Source organism: Zonotrichia leucophrys, chromosome 2 (assembly GCF_028769735.1).
Source record: "Zonotrichia leucophrys gambelii isolate GWCS_2022_RI chromosome 2, RI_Zleu_2.0, whole genome shotgun sequence".
NCBI classification, from domain to species: domain Eukaryota; kingdom Metazoa; phylum Chordata; class Aves; order Passeriformes; family Passerellidae; genus Zonotrichia; species Zonotrichia leucophrys.
The window spans coordinates 8,614,935-8,634,742 of NC_088171.1; the positions used below are offsets into that span (position 1 = coordinate 8,614,935).

General features: G+C 44.9%; 1 protein-coding gene across 1 annotated transcript; it reads left to right on the top strand.

Annotated features, from left to right (window-relative positions):
* Window positions 1-15,837: 15,837 nt before the first annotated feature.
* Window positions 15,838-18,461, top strand: HTR5A (5-hydroxytryptamine receptor 5A). The gene is made up of 2 exons (XM_064703276.1): window positions 15,838-16,627; window positions 17,580-18,461. The coding sequence occupies exons 1-2, from the start codon at window positions 15,887-15,889 to the stop codon at window positions 17,907-17,909; spliced, it is 1,071 nt and encodes a 356-aa protein (XP_064559346.1). The 5' UTR covers window positions 15,838-15,886; the 3' UTR covers window positions 17,910-18,461.
* The last annotated feature ends 1,347 nt before the right edge of the window (window positions 18,462-19,808 follow it).

Sequence of the window (19,808 nt, forward strand, 5' to 3'; positions counted from 1 at the left end):
ATCTTCACAAAGTACCCAGTGTTTTACAGAAGCTGATGTTAGTTTCAGTGTGCCTGGAAAGTTGTTGAAAACCCCAAAAGACATACTGCCTGCAATATCTCCATTCCCATTTCTTAACACGAATAAGATCTGCTTTTTAATCAGAATCAAAATGTGCAAAACAGGTACACAGAGGGCTCTGTTTTGGCTTGAGCTGTCTATGCATTTTTCCTCCTTCCTTCAGTGGGACTGCTTGCAATGGCAAATATGATTTATAATTAAAAACTTTCTTATTATCTGTACAGCAACACTGAATCCTAAAAGGCTCCCTTGGAACTGGTAGTTTCATTTTTGATTCTCTTCTAATTCCAGAACTGCACTGAGAATCCCTTGTCATTTGCTTGACAGTTTTCTTTTTTAATATAATAGTTACTTTTTTTTTTTTTTACAAGTGCCAAGAAGCAAATTCTACCTTTACTATAACTGAGCATAAAGGAGCAGGGGGGGAAATGTTTTGATTAGCACATCTTAATGTAAGGATGTTTTTTGTCAGAAGTGAGACATAGTGGTAAAAGAAGGGATATACTCCTTTGTGTTACCTGCTAAGGAATGTGAAAGGTTCATTCACCTTTAGAAATAAATTCTTTCTATCTTTCCCTCAGACTGCCAATAACCACCTCTATATAAATTACATATAATTAATACATAAAATTACATACATGCTTGTATATAGTATATATATATATATATATATATGTACACGCATATATAAATACATATATAAAATATTATAACACTTTCTTAATGAGTTTTGGACCTGATTGTATTGCACCAGGAAAGAAGAATGCAAGTCTTCCCAGTTATGTGGGAAAGAACAAATTAATTTTCCACAAATAAAATGTGATCTTATAATTTATAGACTCCATTCTTTGCACCTCAAGAAAAGTCCTTGCTTCTGCTCCAGCTAAGGTACCTACCAATTTCTGTGTATTTTCTGAGTCTGAGAAATATGGTGGGTAATTATCCCTGTAGCCCTTCTTTGTAGCTTGTCAAGATTAACATCATTTACAGGCCTTCCATTGGGATAAATTAGTATCAGCAAAACAACAGAGAATGCAAATTTTCCTTTGAGCCTGGGCTTTCATTCATGCAGGCTTGAAAAAAGCTAACGGAACACAAAGTAACCAAAATTAATTTTTCTAGAAATGAGCAAATTTGGCATAATTTGTGCCAAATCCTTTTTTTTTTTTTTGTTATTTAAATAACACTAGCACTTGTATTTATTTTTACATTATTAGTGCATAAATGCAGAAAAAGGCAACTAAAGTTGGTGGCATTGCAGAGCATATTACAGAACAGTGTGAAGAGTGAGCATGGGTACCGCTCTGAGATGATCTCCAGGATTCATTTATGGCTTTGTGCTTTTGAGTAGAGTGAAAACCATAAATTAGCACTGATAAAACATTGACATCCCATCTCTCTCTTTCTGTATGTTTTCCAGACAGTTAAATATTCCCTTTACATCCAGAAAGAGGAATGGTCAGAAGAGCCTTGCCTGAGGATGCATCACTGTGCTCACACAGAAGCTCCAGTGTCTCGGGGGTGACCTGTGCTGATTTTTCTGGAAACAGCCCATTAAAAGTGGCTGTTTTTACTCAGGTTCTCCTGACTCAGTTACCCCAGTGCTGGCTGGGAGCAGGCAGTGACTCAGGGTTCCTCTTCTGGAGCAGACACAGGGCAGCAGCTCCACCAGCCCACCTGTGCCACCAGGGAATTTCATATGTAACCATGGGGTCTTAGTGCTAAAACCTATTGAAAAATATTTCATTGCTGGTATATTTTCACAGCAACTGCATCATCTTCTGAGCAGTTCCTCCAATTACTGAGTGTAAGGCCAGAAGGCCACTTAGATTAACCCTCCACATGGAGCACTGGGAGCAGAATTGATCATCCCATTGTTTGTCCCTAAAAGCAGCCCCAGCCTGGGAGCACATTTCTGCTTTATGGCTTTCCCAAATGCTGAAGCTTAGAGAAGCATTTTCAGCATGGCTGAAAGACAGGTGCCTGCACATCTTTAAATGCAGACACAGGTAGGCAAATTATCTGCCTGTGATACAGAACAAACAGAGAAACTGAATATATTTGTCACATGTTTGTGGCTGCAGCTTTGGGAAGCTCTCAGTGCTTAGACATGAATGTGACTGCACTATGCAGACAAGTATTATTGCTGCTGGATTGAAAACCCACTTTCCTTTTCTGTAGAAGGAACCTGATTTCTGTTTCTCACGTATTTTCAAATGAAATGAAGAACTTAAACTGACATTCTTGAAAAATGTGTTCTGACAGCATTCTTATAATGGCCTCAAGGCCAGAAGAAAGCAGTAGGTCTTCCAGTCAGTTTTCCTTATAATTTGCCCCTAAATTTCACCCCAAATACTCCTTCTCTGAGCTAAGGTAATATTGAGTCCTAATCTGAAGACATCAAGAGATGAATCCACTGCTGCTTTTAACTGATCAATCTTAACAGGACCTTGGTTCCAACTTAATTAATAACAGAGCAGGAAATATTATGAAATGAGTCATTTGTTACTTAAGTACTTAATTGTCTCCCACTCTTAAAGAAAAAAAAAATTATTGATTTGATATCTAGAATATGTCTTTTATATTGATTTCAACTGTTGAGTACTAAGCAGGAGTTGGGATTCAGACAAACAGGTGTCACTCTCAGGACTTTCTCATTGGAGACTAAGCTGAGGACAAATGCAGGTAAACTGCTTGCGCTCTTAGGCCAGTTCTGGCTCTAATCCTCTTTTTTGGCTGACAGGAAGCTTTCAGGGAAATAAAGACTCTGTAAGCCTCCAAATGTTTTGGTAAGTTGAAAGATATCTCTGTGATATGTTAGAGCTCCCTCAATGGGAGCAGGTAGATCTCTGAACCAGGAAATCCTACAATCCATTTATGCCTCCAGGTCTAACTCCTCTGGGAACTGGCTGAGGCCAAGGAAGGTTTTGGTAAGGTCTTTCACCTCTGCCATGTCCCTGATACCCCTACAGCCCTGTCAGATCTGGTTATTGTTAAAATGAAATGGTTAAAAGCCCAGGAATTGGGAAAGCAGGACAAGTGCCATACCACACACAAGAGACTGTGATCACACTGAGCCCCTTCAAGACACCAGGCTACAAAGAATTGGTTTCTTTTTATTTTGGCCTATTACAGCCAAACTTGTTACTTCTCCTGTTTGCTTTAAGGACCATCCTCCTCCTCAAAGGACATCTTTCATCACTGAAGCTTCTGCCACATTCATGTCAATGTTGGTCATTTTTAATCTTTGACATTGTGGCAGATACAGATATCTGCTTAACCTTTGAAAAAGCACCAAAAGGTCTCTGGGTTTATTTAGAGCTGGCTGTATTCCCTACATAACCCCTCAGGATCCCAGGACTTCCCATATCTGAATTCTCAGTGCTGCAAATGGAAGAAGAAATCGTGGCATGAGGCAGCAAGCACCAAAGCTGTAATGATCTTCCTTCAGGGAGTCAATTACATTTGCTGCTTGCCTTATGGCACACGTAGGTGATTATTGTGTGAGGGCCAGGGTGCATTTGTTTAATGTATCCTTGAACTCTCATTACATTTTCCACTCATCTTGCTAGAGCCTTATCTTCAATTACACTCCCTTCCATATGCCCCAAGCTGTTATTTCTTATAAGACCAACCTGACCCTCTTGTATCCAAAATGTCACTGAATTAAATCAAATTTTTATACTTTTCAACTTGAACAGTTATCTCTCGATGCACATAACAAACAGATAATGAGATCTGCATTTTATTAGACACAGTGGAGCTCACTGATGTTTAACTATTAGGCAGAACCATTTTGGCTGCTCAGTTACAATTACATTATTTTTTCTCTGTGGCTGGATAGCTGTCAACTGATTTAATTAATTCTAAATGTGTAGTAGAGTATTTTCCTTAATGTTGTCTGCATTCAGAGAACTGGATACATTTCTACACTTTTTTCCTAAAAGGAAATGTATCCCCCTCCTAAAAGGGAGGGGACTTCCCTGTAGTTACATTTCTCTACAGTCCAATCATTTTGCCTTCAAATTTTGTGAAAATTTTCCCGTGCTTTGCCTTTGAGTCAGGGATATTTCAAAATCCCATTCTTAGCTTTAAGCATATCCTCAAACTCTGCTCGTTTGGATAGGTCTAAAGCACATACTTGAAATGAAACACTCATGAATCAGGATGGGTTCCTGAAATAAGTCCAGCTTAAAAAGGATCCACTGGCCACGTTCCAAAGGCTGACATGCCCACCTCAAGCTGTAGTGCCCTGCACATCCTGTGCTGCATAGTACAAGCTCATAATTTATGAGTCACACCGTGCTCATAATGATGAAATAACAGCATCAAAATGGGATCTAATCAATGTAAATATTTAGGCCCATCACAGGCCACAAGGAGATCTGCTCTCCCAGAAGTGCCCAGCTTCACATGACTCTCCTGCGTGCTGGGAGCCAACTCACAGAGTAATAAATAATCCAGTTGGTAAATATCAGAAGGTTACATTCCCTCTCTGGTTCTGTGGGCTGACCCCTGCTGTGGCTTAGTGCAAAAAAAGGAAGGGAGACATGCAGAGAGGTGGGTCTAACGCTCTTTGCATTTTAAGCTGACAAGAACAGAAGGATATATGTCATCTTTTATTGTATCTACATTTGTGGAGGATAATTTCTCACAATAGGCTGCCTTGATTACTGAACATGCCTTGGAGAGTGGTCTTGCTTTTGTACAGCAAAAGCATGTCTCTCTTCACTTGAAATGATAAAGGATATAAGAGATAGTAGAGGAGTATTATCATTCAGCTAAAGAAAAGAAAGCTTGTTTCAGATAGGGATGTCTTTCTGAGATTTACTAAGCAATCCACAGGATTTAGATATCTACATTTTAGACATCTCAGTTTAATATAGAAAAAAAAAATCTTATTACATTTCAGAATAATAATTCTCCTTGAAATGAATGGGAGAGATTCATCTAGAGCCATAGATTGCTTCCAAAAATCTATTTCCTCACCTATTTCACTGACATTCACAGAAAGCAGATGCCATAAATTTTTATAATAAATGCTAGGCATATGGATGGCTAACTGTTTGCACAGCCTCAGCCTGTACAGTAAACCTCACTCTGCAGAACAGTCCAGCTGGTTTTTTGTTGGTAATTGTTTGCAAGACGCACCCTTAGGAAGCTGCCGTGGCTCTCCAAGGCCTGTGGTGCTCTTTTGTAACCCTTGTTATTAATCTGAGGCTCTAATGTGCTGTTTAATGGGGCAGGTGTCTCACTGGGCAGCAGGGATTACCTGGGACAAGGACACCAGGATTTATGGTTCCTTACAGTCACAGCTGTCATAAAAACAGAAAACCTCCTTGAAATGAAGAACAGGCACCGTGGAGAGACCATTTGTCTTTGTGCAACTCAAGCCCAGACTCCACTTGCAGCCTCCCATCAAGCTGCAGAAGGGAAAATGTCAGGAGAAGGACCAAGCACCCACAGCCAGACTGGCTGGAGTGACACCAAAACTGGAGGGATGGGAAGCACATGTCTGTGTGGGCAGCTCTGCAAGACTGGGACTACTGCTAGGAGTCAAAGCAAGGGACAGGGATGTCATATGTGTGAATGTTGGATGGAAGGCTTTAAAACATGAAAATGTTGGTGGGGTTTGGGGTTTTATTCTATTGAATTCTTGGTTATGCAGTTGCATTTATAACCCTAGCCAAATCAGTTGCTAGTGATGATGGAGTAAAAGCTGCTTACATTAACTACTCTAGTGTCAGGAAAATAGAGAAGAATGCAGAGATAGGATCATACAATGAAGATGCTGAAATGTGGAGAGGAGGAAGGAAACTGAGAGTCTGCCCAGAAAGTTCTGAAGTTGTATCATGTCAGATGAGGAGTTCTCTTAAAAACCAGTGATTTCTTTATGAGATTCAGATTTGTCCTGGATTGCCAAGCAAATTGTATTCTATTTGCCATCTCTATGGCAGTTGTCTTCTGTTCAGTGGGCAGTTTCCATTATCTCTTCCACACCCAATCCTCCCTCTGGGGGACATCTGCTGATAACAGCTATTGAATGTCATTGTATGGCTAATAAAAACTACAGCATCCCACTGGGAGATGTGAGCCCAGAGGGAGGAGCCAAGCATTCCTACCTGGATATAGTCTGAAGATTCTGGAACACCAGCACAGCTTCTCCACTGGATTTCCCAGAGAACAGCAGCTGCTTCTTCTTCCACTGGATCTTCAGAGGAAGATTGCACCTTTCTACAGGATCCCTGCTCCAACAGAACCACCCCTGACACTGCAGGAGGGCTGCAGCCACAATTCCAATGGGACTGCTACCATCACCCTGACCCACAGCATGTCAGGTTGTGTTCTGACTCTGTCAGTGTTGTTTTAGTCCACTACATTGTATATTTTATCTTTTTATTTTCTTCTCTAATCATGAACTGTTATTCCTACTCCCATATATTTGCCTGAGAGTGCCCCTAATTTCAAATTTATAACAATTCTGAGGGAGAGGTTTTACATTTTTTCCATTTTAGGGGAGGATCCTGCCTTCCTTAGCAGACACCTGTCTTTCCAAATTAAGACAAGATTTTAACTACATAAAGCCACCTTCTGTGTAGATGACTTTAATGAAGACACACCATTAAGTATGCTCATATCATACCCTGAATAATTCAGTAGTATCAACATGGAAGATTTTTTACTAAATTTGCACCAAAATCCTGACAAAATCAGAAAAAAAAGTCTTCAGTCAAAATCTGAAAGAAGAAAATAACCAGAGAAGAGGTGGAAAAATTAACTACAAAAGATGAGCTTATAGGAGCCAGCAGCTGACCAAGTCCAAGCTGGTCCCTTGCCTCAGGTCAGTCTTTGCAGGGACAAGAATTACATCATCCATTGCATCTGCCTGGAGGAACCCAAAGAAAGGGAGAAATGGCTCTGAAAGGAAAGGAGAAACTCACTGGTGACAGATGCCAGCAGCCTGGTGGCTTCAGCGTGTGCCAAGGCACAGGAGGGCACACAGCTGTACCCCAGGGTGGCTCAGAGATGCTGGCCTCAGCCCCTCCTGCTGGATAGGTTTTCCCACCAGCAGCTCTTGTGTGAGCATGTTCCCAGTGTCACACAAAATGTCCCCAAAGTGGGAGCTGAGCATGAAGCACAGGGAGATGCTGCAGCTCGCACACCACTGGGCCACCACCTCTGAGCCACAATCTACCAACCTTGAATCACAGATCAGCAGCCAGAAGAAAAATCTGGTGTTTTTAATAAAATGCAGTGCTAGACAATTAAGAAAGGTCTGGCAACATTTTGCTGTTATAGCAGCGAATACTGGTTGTTAAAAATAATGATGCTACTAATAAAAAACCTTGTGAAAAACAGAGACATTTAGACACATTTATACAACCCCTTCCATCCCAAGGGCTCAGAAAATGTTATGGCAGTAGCAAGTAGATTGCTTGATCAGGTGTTTGCTGTGGTAGTAGGGACCAAAACAAGATATTTCTAACATGATACTGTCAAATTCTACAAGAGAAATGATGTTTGGGGACCCCTAAAAATGGTTATTTTTGTTCAAATAGCTGGGAAAGTTTGCTGTCATGCTCATGATCCAGGGGCACGCTCTTTATCAGCCTGCAGAAGACATCTGCAAGTAGTTTTCTTGCAGAAACATGGGAGCAGACTCATTTTAGCTGCAGACAGAGAGTGTGCGGTCACAACCTGCCATTTGACTTTTTCAAACTTGTACATAGTTCCTCTCATTTGTATGAACCTCTCACTCGCCCAGCAACACAGATATGAAATACAAATAAGCAAAATTCCACAGCTTTGGTATTTTCTCTAATGACCTGCCATGTTGTATGGCTTGAAAATACTGGGAATTTACCTTCCTTAAATTAAGACCCATTCTGCTGACCTGCATGACCTGGGCAGGCTGGGGCAGGGAAACATCCAGCTCCACTGAATAATCAGGGGGAAGAAAGTATTCCAGAGCTGGAAGGAAGCATAATGTGACTATGAATCTGAGAGACTGAGATGGTACCCTAGCTGAGAAAGCTGCACAACTGTGCCAGTGCTTCCTTTCACAGGTAGGGATGTGGCTCTGGCTGTTCAGAGATCTCCAGGGAAGAAGGCAGCAAGCAAAGGCCTCTAAGGAAATCAGGCTTTGGAGTGGAAGAAAAGACATCCCTTGAGGATGGCATCAGTGGTTTAATTTTTGTACCTATTACCAACTAATTACAATAACAAAACTAGTCTTAGATGTTAAAGTGAGAGGAAGTTTGGGAATAAGGCACTCCAGCCAATGGAAGTGGGCTGCCCAGTGGGCATGGAAACACCCTGACAGGGAGTAAAAGGGAATGTAACAGGGACGAAAGTAGGTATATGAAAAAAAGTTGAAGAACTTCTGGCTCAGAAAACTGTTGAGAGTGATTTGTATTCTTAATGTGGTAAACAGATCCTAAAACGTTTTGCCTCTTAGCTCCAAAGAACATTTCTAGACTATGGATGGATTTATGTAAATAAAGGTTCAGAAACCTGCCACCTGCAAGGCAGCAGAAAGGTAACCTGGAAAGCACCAAACAGAAAAACTCATGTTCAGCCTCACACTGTAACAGCCTTCCCTATAGCTTCACACCTATGCAAATTATCTGTCACAATGCATAAAGCTCAAGATAAACAAAGCTCTTCCACAACTTGGCATATGGAAAAAGGGTCTGAACTGAAATGGTAATTGAGTTTTAGAGACCCATCCATTTGCTGTCATCGTGCCATCTGTCTCCCTGGCAGAGTCCTGACAGCTTGCATTGACAGCTTTGATTGCCAAAGCTCATGTATTAAGTTAGATTTACCTAGTCTTCCCACGCACAGTTTCTTATTTTTCTATGACCCTGCTATTCTAGATGATTCACAGAACTGCAGGATACCCTGTACTCCCAGCAGCATAATATATTTTAGTATTTTTAAACTTTGTTGTTTTTTTTTTTAATCAGAAATATGGATAATTTTCTGTTGTGGTTTGTAAGCCACCTGTAGACACCAAGTCCACCAGAGTCGATAGGGAGACTTACTTCTCAGGAACTGACCATGGTAACAGAGACCACAGGTGCTGGTGTATGTATGTGTGAAGTATTTCTACCACCAGAGTAATAAATGAAAACTGCAGATGTCATAGGAGGGCAGGAGCCCCCAGGGCAGGCTCCAAGTTATTGCATTACTGTCATAACTGCTCACTGCAAAGCACCTTTGACTAAAAGCCCATATGATGCCTAGCATAACTCTGCTGACTCCCCTGAAATTGCACAGATGATTAATGTTGCCCCTTAAGGTATGAAAGAAGAGATAAAATTATTTACATTTAATTTCTTTACCCAGAATGGAACCTTTAACTGTGGCAGTGAATGATGTGGGAGTTGCCCTCAGACTTTATTGAGTCACATTCCAGCTGGCCCTGTGACCATGAACATGTCTCCTCACTATGCAAGAACAGAGGGTTTAATTCCAGCAGGAGTTAATTCATGCTGGGCAGAAGACAGATGAGCACTCCTGGCAGTCCATTTACTGAGACATACACACAGTGCAGGGTACCAGAGTCCATCCTGCTTGTAGGCCAAAGGAATTGTGGCCACATGCAAAACACACAAGCACTGAGACAACACTGACTTTACACAGAGAGGACCATGCTCTAGGCAAGGCAAGAGGCTGCTCTGTTGAACAGCTTTGGTTCTTGTTCTGCTTTGCTCCTGTTGCAGAATTAAACAACACCTTAGTTATGTCACTGAAATCATGGTCCTGGTTTTGACACAGTAATTTTCTTTTTAGTAGCTGGTACAGGGCTGTGTTTTGAATTTAGGATGAGAATGTTGGTAACACACTGATGTTTTAGTTGTTGCTAAGCAGTGTTTACCCTAAGTCAGGGAGTTTTCTGCTTCCTGTGCTCTGCCATCAAACAAGTGCACAAGGAGCTGGGAGGGAGCACAGCCAGGACAGGCAGGACAAGGACAGCCAGGACAGGTGACCCCAGCTGGACAGAGGGACATTCACCACCACAGGACATTGTGCCCAGTGTACAAACTGGGGGGAGCTGGCTGAGGGTACTGATTGCTGCTCAGGGATGGGCTGGGCATCCATCATCAGGTGTTGAGCGATTGTATTGTGCATCTCGTGCGTCTCTTGGATTTCATTCCCCTCTTCCTCTCTTTTTTCATTAGTACTAGCAGAAGTATCATTATTATTGTTGTTTCAATTATTAAACTGTTCTTATTTCAATCCATGAGGTCCACTTTTTTTCCCCCAGTTCTCCTCCTCACTTGGGAGGGGAGCAAGTGGCTTCAAGGGATGATAATCATTCAGTTGGTGGCTTCCTAAAGGAAATTTTGCATGCCCTAAACTGGATTAGACCTGCCTGAGGAATAGTTTTCCAGTCATACAAATAAAAAGCCAACAGGATTTCAACTCATTGTTTTAATTTTTCTTTCCCAAGACTGAAAGACTTCTCAAAGTTCTTCATAAGCATCCAAACCAAGAGAACCCAAACAGGTAACAGGTAAACAGGAATTTACCAACAGGTCACTCAGTGGGGACACTGTGGGGCACTCAGGTCCCCCTTGTTCTTGCTCCAAGGTACTCCCACAATCCCACTGAGTCTCCTAGTAACACACAACAGGATTAATCTCTGCTTCTTAGTCAGAGAATTGTTCCACTTTGAAGTAAATAGAGAGAAAAGGTGATTCCAACTGTGGCCCTTGGCTGGCATGTGAGAAAACCTCAAGTAAGTCCAAGCTCCAGTAAATATGTGATTATTAACCAGCTACAGAACCAGAAACCTGAGAGAGAAACCTATCCACAAACCTACCCAGAGCAGGCTGTGGAAATGCTTACATGAGCTGTGAGGCATCATGATCCAAGCTCATAGCCTGAGTTTTGATGCTTTGAACCTTGGTTGCCTTGGTTGGAACCAGATGATCTTTATTGTCCCTTCTGACCAAAACCATTCTATGATTCTGTGCTCTTGGTTTCAGAAGACATGAGTGACATCAGAGCTGAGGACGACTCTGAGGGTATGAGAACAACCTCACAGTCTGTGCATTCTCACTGTGATCATGTTTGACTATTTTGCAACAGGAGAGGAGTGGGTGTTCTGCAAGGGTGTCCAAAAAGCATGGCTGGATGTGGTGTGAAGCTGAACTGAGGCTGGTTGAAAGTTAAATGAAATTCAAGTGGAGAATACCTGAGGTTTAGGAATTGCTGTGACAGGATGCACACTTACTGAGCAGTCTGGCTGGCAACTGAGCACAGCTTTCAGTAGTGCTGTATACACACAGTGAGAATATGTGCTCCTTTAATCCTTGTATAACCTAGCAGCTCCACCTACCCTGGAGACTGAAATTCTCTTTGATTCATTGAGCATGCCCAGCAAAAACTCCTGAGCCTTCTCCTCTCCCTTTGCTGCCAGTTATAAGGGCAGAGGTTCAAAAGATCTCCATAGAGATTAACAACAGAAATCCATTCACCCTTTGCTCAGGAGCAGCTAATACTTGGATGTGCATTTAGGCAGTAGCACAGATTACATTGTGAATTCCCTCCTAACCTCCAACCATCTGATACATATTTTGAATTGGAAGGTACCTCCAGTAAATGGCATTTAGTAGCAAGCATGACTTGATGTCTTTACTGGAGTGGATGCTGCTAAACCCAGGGAAGTCCTGTCACTTAATTCCTCTGGCTCCATCAGTGAAGATGTGAGATAACCCTGACTTTGTAACATAGATCTTTTCCTCAGAGACTTTCACAGATGTGATCATTCCTCATTCCACAATCATTATCCACTCACTAAAGATCTTGGCCTTCTGCTCGCTTAATATCAACAGTTTGAGAAAATGAACAGCCTTACTAATCTGTGTAAAGTAAACAGCATTTTGTCCTTAAAAACAACAATATTTAGTCACCTCCAGAATGTGGTGCATTCAGCCAACACACCCAAAGAATGCAGGATCAGAATCGTGGAATGTTGCAGGTTGGAAGGGACCTCTGGAGATCACCTGGTCCAACTCCCATTGAAGAGGGGATGAAAACAACCATATTTAGTCACCTCCAGAATCTGGTGCATTCAGCCAACACACCTAAAAAATGCAGGATCAGAATTGTGGAATGAGGCAGGTTGGAAAGGACTTCTGGAGATCACCCAGGTCCAAACCCCACTGAAAAGGGGAAACTCCAAAGTCAGATCAGGTTGTTCACAGTGATGTCCACTGGAATATTGGGCATTGCTATGGCTGGAGATTTCACAGCTGCTTTAACTGATTTCAGACCACTCCCCAGGTGAATATTTATTTCTTAATTTCTAATTGGAATGTAGAATCATAGAATGGTTTAGGCAGAAAGGAACCTGAGACATCATCTAATTCCAACCACTCTGCCATGGGCAGGGACACTTTCCACCAGACCAGAGCCCCATCTAACCTATCCCTGAACACTTTCAGGCATGGGCCATCCACAACTTCCCTGAGCAACCTGTTCCAGTGGCTCACTACCCTCACAGGAATGAATTCCTTCCAATTTAATGCTAGCCTAATCCAATTTAAACCTACCCTCCATCATCTTAATGCCCTTACCTCTTATTCTAACACTCCATGCCCTTTAAAAAAGTCTCTCTCCAGCTCTCTTGCACTACCTTTAGGTCCTGCAAGGTGCCATATGGCCTGCCCAGAGGCTGAACAACCCTAACTCTCCCAGCCTGTCTTTATAGCAGAGATGCTCCAGTGCCTGGAAAACCTTCCTGACCTCCTCTGGACTCCTCCCACAGCTCCATGTCCTTCCCACACTGTGGGCCCCAGGGCTCGATGCAGCACTGCAGGTGGAGCAGAGAGGCAGAATTCCCTCCCTCCAGCTGCTGCTCACGCTGCCTGTGGTGCAGCCCAGGGCACAGGTGGCTTTCTGGGCTGCCTGTGCACATTCCCAGCTCATGCTGACTGAGCTCCTCACCAACCAACACCTCAAGTTAGCAGCTGCTGTTGTGACTCTCACTTGTTGCATCCCCTCCGATCTCTGTGCACCTCTAAGGAGAGCTTGCTTTTACCCTTTCTGTGCTCACCCCTGAGGTAACTGGAGGCAGCAGTAAGATTTTCCCCTTAAACTTCTCTTTTTAGGAGTGATAAACTCAGTTCTTTTGGTCTTTACACATCATACATGAGTCTGCTCCTCACCTTGATTACCTTTGACTGGACTTCTCCTGGTGAGGAACCCCAAATAGGACAAAAAATTCCAGGGTTTGTTGGATAGAGGGAAATGGTTATAACCCCAAACCTGATGGACACAATCTTGCTCATATAGGCCAGGATGCTCCTGCTCCAGGATGTGTCCAGGAGACTCATCAGGCCCTCCTGTCAATAAAGTTGTCTGCCCAGTCAGTCCCCAGCCTGTACTCTTGTATAGCTCTATTCCATTCCAAGTGCAGACCTTTGCTTTTCCATATACATACTTACACATGTATATGGAAAATATGTATATTTTCCATATACATTATTACATATATATATATATATATATATATTTCTCTATATTCTGTATTTCCTTCAACTGAGCCATTCAGCTCCAACTAAATTTTGGAATCTATAAAAAAAAATTATTTAAAAGTTGAGTAAGTAAAATAATGAAAGTATTAATGATTTTTCATGAGAACATAATCTACTTTTACTTCTTTAGATTTAATACATTTTATTTTCATTTCCCTTTAAATGCAATTTTTGTCTATTTCTTCCTGAAACAAAAAATAATAATCTATTTTCAGGAGCACATATTTTATCATTTGTGGTTGATTCTATTAATTCTGGGTCATAGGTTTTTTTCCTAGGAAGAGCCCACACAACAAAAAGCTCTCAGCCTTGGAGCTGCTAAGTGTTTTGATCAATATAATGACAATCAATGATGTTTTGCACCTTACAAACCAGGAATTTTAAATCAAGAGGCTTTATGAAAGGCTGCAAACCCTATTTGTCCTTTAAGTTGTAAGTAAAAAAACCTACTTATTCCAAAATTGTCAGCATTCTTGTGTATAAAAGATAAAATAATAATTTCTCCCCCCAAAAGATGGCAGTTTATTTCCAAAAGATGATATAGTCTCTAAGGCTGCATTTGTTCCAGTACTACAATAGGATCCCTGGTTCTGAGAATAGATAGCACAGCACTGAATAAATTCTTATGGGGAAGATCCCGTCCCACCAAAACAAGGTCCTGGACCTGTTTTGGAAATGCTGCTTTGCATTTCCCTTGGTAGCACGGAGGAACGAGCAGCAACAGTGGAAAACATCTTGTTCATTACCCTTTGTTATTGTTACTTGCTGTTTTCATTAAAAATTCCAGAGAGATTCAGGAGAGGCAGAAGGAAGCACCAGTTCAGCTTACCCTCTGTATACCACGACCATGGAATGCATGGGGTACCCCTGAACATCTCTGTTTGTGTCTTCCCCCCAACTCTCTCTCTCAAACTGCAGTTCACCAGCAAATGTCATTGTCATCTGATCTGAACACGGATGCCCTTCCTTCCTTCCCTCTCCCCCATGAGATGCAAGCTGTGAACCCCATATTAGTACCTGCCAGCTTCTCACCTCACATGTCTGACCCAAAAGCTCTTTGGACCTGTTATCCCAGGACCTGTTATCCCTGGAGGAGCAGAGTGCCAGCACCAGCCCTGCCCTGCCTGGATGCCATCCAAGGCTTGTGGGCTGGAGCTGGCATCCCTGCATGGAGCTGGGGCACAGGGAATCCTGCTCGCTGGGGTTAGATTCTGACTTCTGCTAGGAAGCCCAGAATCCCACTACTCATCACAATCAGTGTGCTAAAAACCATAGGAAATGCTCAAGCATTTCATTAATAGCTGATGTTATTAAATAGACAATTAATAAGAGCAGTCAAGTGTATTATTATCTCTAATAAAAGCCCCGACAATTGCTAACAAGTTAAGAAATACCAGCACAGAAGTTCTCAAAGAAATAATTCCCTGCCACATTGCCCCTACGCAGAATACCCAGGGTTACTAACAGCTTTCCTGGGCTCAGACTGGAGCCTATCTGGGAGCAAGGAAATTCCCGCGGCGCCTCACTAACACATTTTTAGAGGAGCCCAGGGACAATCTCGCAGGGATGCTAACTTTGTGCGGCTGGCACGGAATACGCCCGGAGGGGAGACAAAGCCGGGGCTGATTCCCGCACGGTGCAGGGCAAGGACAGCGGGCTGCGCTAGGGGCAGGGGCGGCACGTACCGGGCAGGGACAGCCGGCCGGGGCAGGGACCAGCGGCTCGGCTGTGCCCTCCCGCTCGGCCCGGTGCCGGTTCCGAGCCGCGCACGGACATGACTAAGCAGCAGCACCTCTCCCTCCGCGGCCGCTCCCGCACTCACCTGCCCGCCCGGCCCGGCCCCGCCAGCCCGCGGCGCGGCTCCTCCGCAGGGGCCGCCTGAGGCTCCTCCGCCCCGCTCCGGCCGCTCCGCCGCCAGCGCCACCCCGCTTCAGCACAGCTCCGCTCCAGCCGCTCCGCTCCGCTCCAGCACAGCTCCGCTCCAGCACAGCTCCGCTCCAGCCGCTCCGCTCCAGCCGCGCAGCCCCGCGCCCGCGGAGCCGCCGCCTCTCGCCGCCGGGCCGGGCCGGTGGTGCCGTAAGCCGCGGCTGGCGCAGGGCTCTCGTGCCGGGGATGAAGCCCCCGGCGGCCGCCAGCCCGGAGTCCCCGCGGCCGGCGGCGCTCGGGGCGGCCGGGGACCCCCCGCGCCAGCGCTAGGGCGGCGCTTCCCCCGCTCCCGGTGCAGGCAGCGCCTCCCGCCGCCGCCGCCGCAGCCCGGAGCAGCCCGCAGCCCCGGCATGGAGCGCCCGCTCAACCTCAGCTGCCTCGCCGATACGACGCCGGACAGCGGCAACAGGAGCGCGTCCCCCGGCGGCCCCGAGGGCGGCCAGGCCCCCCATCTCTCCGTCTTCAGCGTGTTGGTTCTCACGCTGTTGGCCATGCTGGTGGTGGCCACGTTCCTCTGGAACGGGCTGGTCCTGGCCACCATCCTCCGCGTGCGCAGCTTCCACCGGGTGCCCCACAACCTGGTGGCCTCCATGGCCGTCTCCGACGTGATGGTGGCAGCCCTCGTCATGCCCCTCAGCTTGGTGCACGAGTTGTCCGGGCGGCGGTGGCGGCTGGGCCGGTCGCTGTGCCAGGTGTGGATCTCCTTCGATGTGCTGTGCTGCACTGCCAGCATCTGGAATGTCACGGCCATTGCCCTGGACCGCTACTGGTCCATCACCCGCCATCTGGAGTACACGCTGCGCACCCGGCGCCGCATCTCCAACATCATGATCGCTCTCACCTGGGCGCTCTCCGCCTTCATCTCTCTGGCCCCGCTGCTCTTTGGCTGGGGAGAGACTTACTCAGAGGACAGCGAAGAGTGCCAAGTCAGCCGGGAGCCTTCCTACACCATCTTCTCCACCTTTGGGGCTTTCTACCTGCCCCTCTGCGTGGTGCTCTTTGTGTACTGGAAGATCTACAGGGCTGCCAAGTTTCGGATCGGATCTCGCAAGAGCAACTCCATCACCCCCATGACACCAGAAGCACTGGAGGTAGGTCAGCTTGGTTGTGTTTTGCTCAGGTCAAGCACTAACAGCAGGCAAGCTTTTGTAGAAGTGGGGCAAACTTAAACCAAAAGTGTGCAAGTGAACAGTGATCCACCAAAGCCCTGTGGATCCTGGAGGCTTCCAAGGGAAGGCAGACTGCAAAGCTTGCAAACCCAGTCTGTTGGCTCCTTCCGAGCCCCCAGCTGTGTGTGAGCACTCAAGGTGTAGCTGGAACAACTTTGGGACATACTGTGAGCCTGAGCTCCACGTGGGCGAGCGGTGACTCACGGATGTCCCCCCATGGAATGCTGAATCAGTGCTCACCAGCATGAGTAAGGGGTCACTGTCCCTCCCCTGGGGAGGCAAAGGGACAGTGGATGGATGGGCAGCTGTGTCTGCTGGGGACGATACCCTGGCAACCAGCTGGGGCTTTGGGGACACTGTGAATTTACCCAGACAGCAAGCACTTGAGCAGAATGTCCTTGGAAATCTTTCCTAATCATGACTGCATCGTGTCAGTTCATCCTAGGCACAGTGACTCTGCACTGTAAAGATTTCTTGCAGGGAGGAAGCAAATGTGTGCTAATTTTCTTTCCTCTCCTACCAAGAACTCTTAAACTCAATGGGTTTAGAGGAAGTAAGCAGACTTCTGTGCACGGCATGTGGGTGTGCGCCTGTTCTGCTGATCAGATTGTAAGTGGGGAAGTAATGTTATTGTGCTGCACTGTGAGTAACCCCATGTACCCTCAGTACTCTCTCTAGTTTCTAATCTCACCTAAATAGTCTCCATCACCCAGAGGAGGTTATACAGCCACCTTGCCCTCAGTTAGAGTGTGACCTGCATTGTCTGTGTTTCCCCTGGAGCCCTGGTCTTGCTTGCACTGCTGGGCTCTGTGCCTGCTGTGTGGGCTCACCTGACTGGGGTACACATGGTGCAACTCGTGTTTGTGTTTGGCAGGTGAAAGAAGCTGCCCAGCAGCCACAGATGGTCTTCACTGTCCGTCATGCCACGGTCACATTCCAGACGGAGGGAGACACGTGGAGAGAGCAGAAGGAAAAGAAAGCTGCCCTCATGGTGGGCATCCTTATTGGGGTCTTCGTGCTCTGCTGGATCCCCTTCTTCATCACAGAGCTCATCAACCCGCTCTGCTCATGTGACATCCCACCTGTTTGGAAGAGCATTTTTCTATGGCTGGGCTACTCAAATTCCTTTTTTAATCCACTCATCTACACTGCTTTCAACAAAAACTACAACAACGCCTTCAGGAACCTATTCTTTAGGCAGTAGTGAGCAGCAAAATCTTTCCTGCCGCCCCAGGAAGCTGATTTTAAGTGTCAATGATTCTGACCAAATTCCTGAGGAAGTTCAAAGCCACAGATACTGAGGTGATGCCAAAAATGTATCACCATGGGTAATGTGTCCCAGTCCCTAGGCAGGCTTTCCATCCCAGCCTCTTAGCTGCTGTTTTTCCTGCAAGTAGCATGTAAGGGCTTCTCCTGCCAGCAGCCAGTGCCCTGCTGTGTTCCTCCTGCCTCCCCAGTGATGCTCTCTTTGGTGGCACCAAAGGTGCAGAAGAGTCCAATGGCAAAGAAACTTCGGTTTGGCCACTGCTGGAATCTCCCAGCATTAATCACCTTTGTCCTATGTGCAGAGCTGGGACCCTATAACATCAGGAGATTTTGTGATTGCATATGAGAGTGCATATTTTATGGCTTGGCTGAAAACATGGTTTGTCTTGTCTTTCACTGGTAAAGACTGCAAAGTGTTTGGTTTTTTTGGGAAACAAAACCCTTGGTAAGGGTTAAGTGCAGACTACAAGTATGAAGCTTTTTCTCACATACTTTGGGAAGAACAAATTGTGTCTGTTTGCTTTTGGATTCTATGTAGCAGGTTTTTTTAAAAAAAAAAAAAAAACAAACTAATTGTGAAAGCTTAATGCATGGTGTACCCTGAGATGAGAGAGAATGCATGGGAAACTCACCTCTCGTTCCCCAGCTGCTACGTGTGAGCATCTGCCTCAGACCTTTATGTTCAGAAATACCAGCTGTAAATGCTAATCTTCCTGCCTGTTGTTTCCCATTTTAAAACATTAATGTATTTTGAGCAGCTGTGGGCAGATTTCCTGTAGTTTCAGGGGATGCAAGGGGTGTATTTTGAGTTGCCTTTCAATGAGGAGTTGTGTTTTACTATTTCTGAATGCAATCCAGAACTTGAAACTAAAGCAAAAACCCCACTTTGTTTCCATGAGCACTGGGTTGCAAACAAAGGGCAGTTAATGGCAGGTGATATTTCTTTGTGGAAGCATAATCAAACCATGGAGCTTTTCTCCTGCAAGGACCAGGCTTGAATATTTATTTTTTTGCCCACCTGTCCTTCTCTGCCTGCCCCTCTAAGGCTCCATCCCACGTGGTTGTTACTGCTCTGTTGCCTCCCTGCCTTTCCACATTGCCAACTTAATTATCATAGTTGGCATTTCACTCCTATAATTAGGGTTACACACTTTATACTGCCCTACTGAAGGACTGATGAATCTGCAGATAAAGGAAAGCTTTAGTATTAAATTGGTTCTGGGACAGCCACTGAAATCAGACCACAATTAAAACAGTGGAAAAAATACAGATGGAAATCTGAATGATTTCATGTCAGATATCTCAAGAAGAGATAAAAGGGAAAGATGTCAATAAATGATGGTAAAGCTCCCTAGGGTTGGGTAGTAATAATTTCTATCTGTAGCAGATCATGAGACATCAGATGTTAAAGTTGTTGCTGGTCCTTTAAACCAGACAAAAGTCCTGGCAGAGTTGGCAATAAAAGCTCTTTTTCTTTTGCTGTCTCTGCACAGGTGAAAATGGAAGCAGAGGTCAAGGTGCTATTAAAGTGTTGCAGCCCTTTCAGGACCAGTTAGACAAACACCCATCAGCACTAACATGGACACTGTTGATCCAAGAAGAGAAATAGGATAGCCCTTGACATCTTCCTTAACACCATCTCATAAAAGTCTGTTAGAAATATTGGGTAAAACCCTGCCCTCATTGAAAGCAAAGGAGAATATTTTCAGTGAATCCGATTTTTATGTGGCATGTCTTGTCTCGTAAAAACATATTTTTAATGTTAATTAATTCAAGGAGAAGATGGGTGGGATGGGAGTAATCTTCTAACTCCCATGGAAGAGGCTCTGACCTGCCC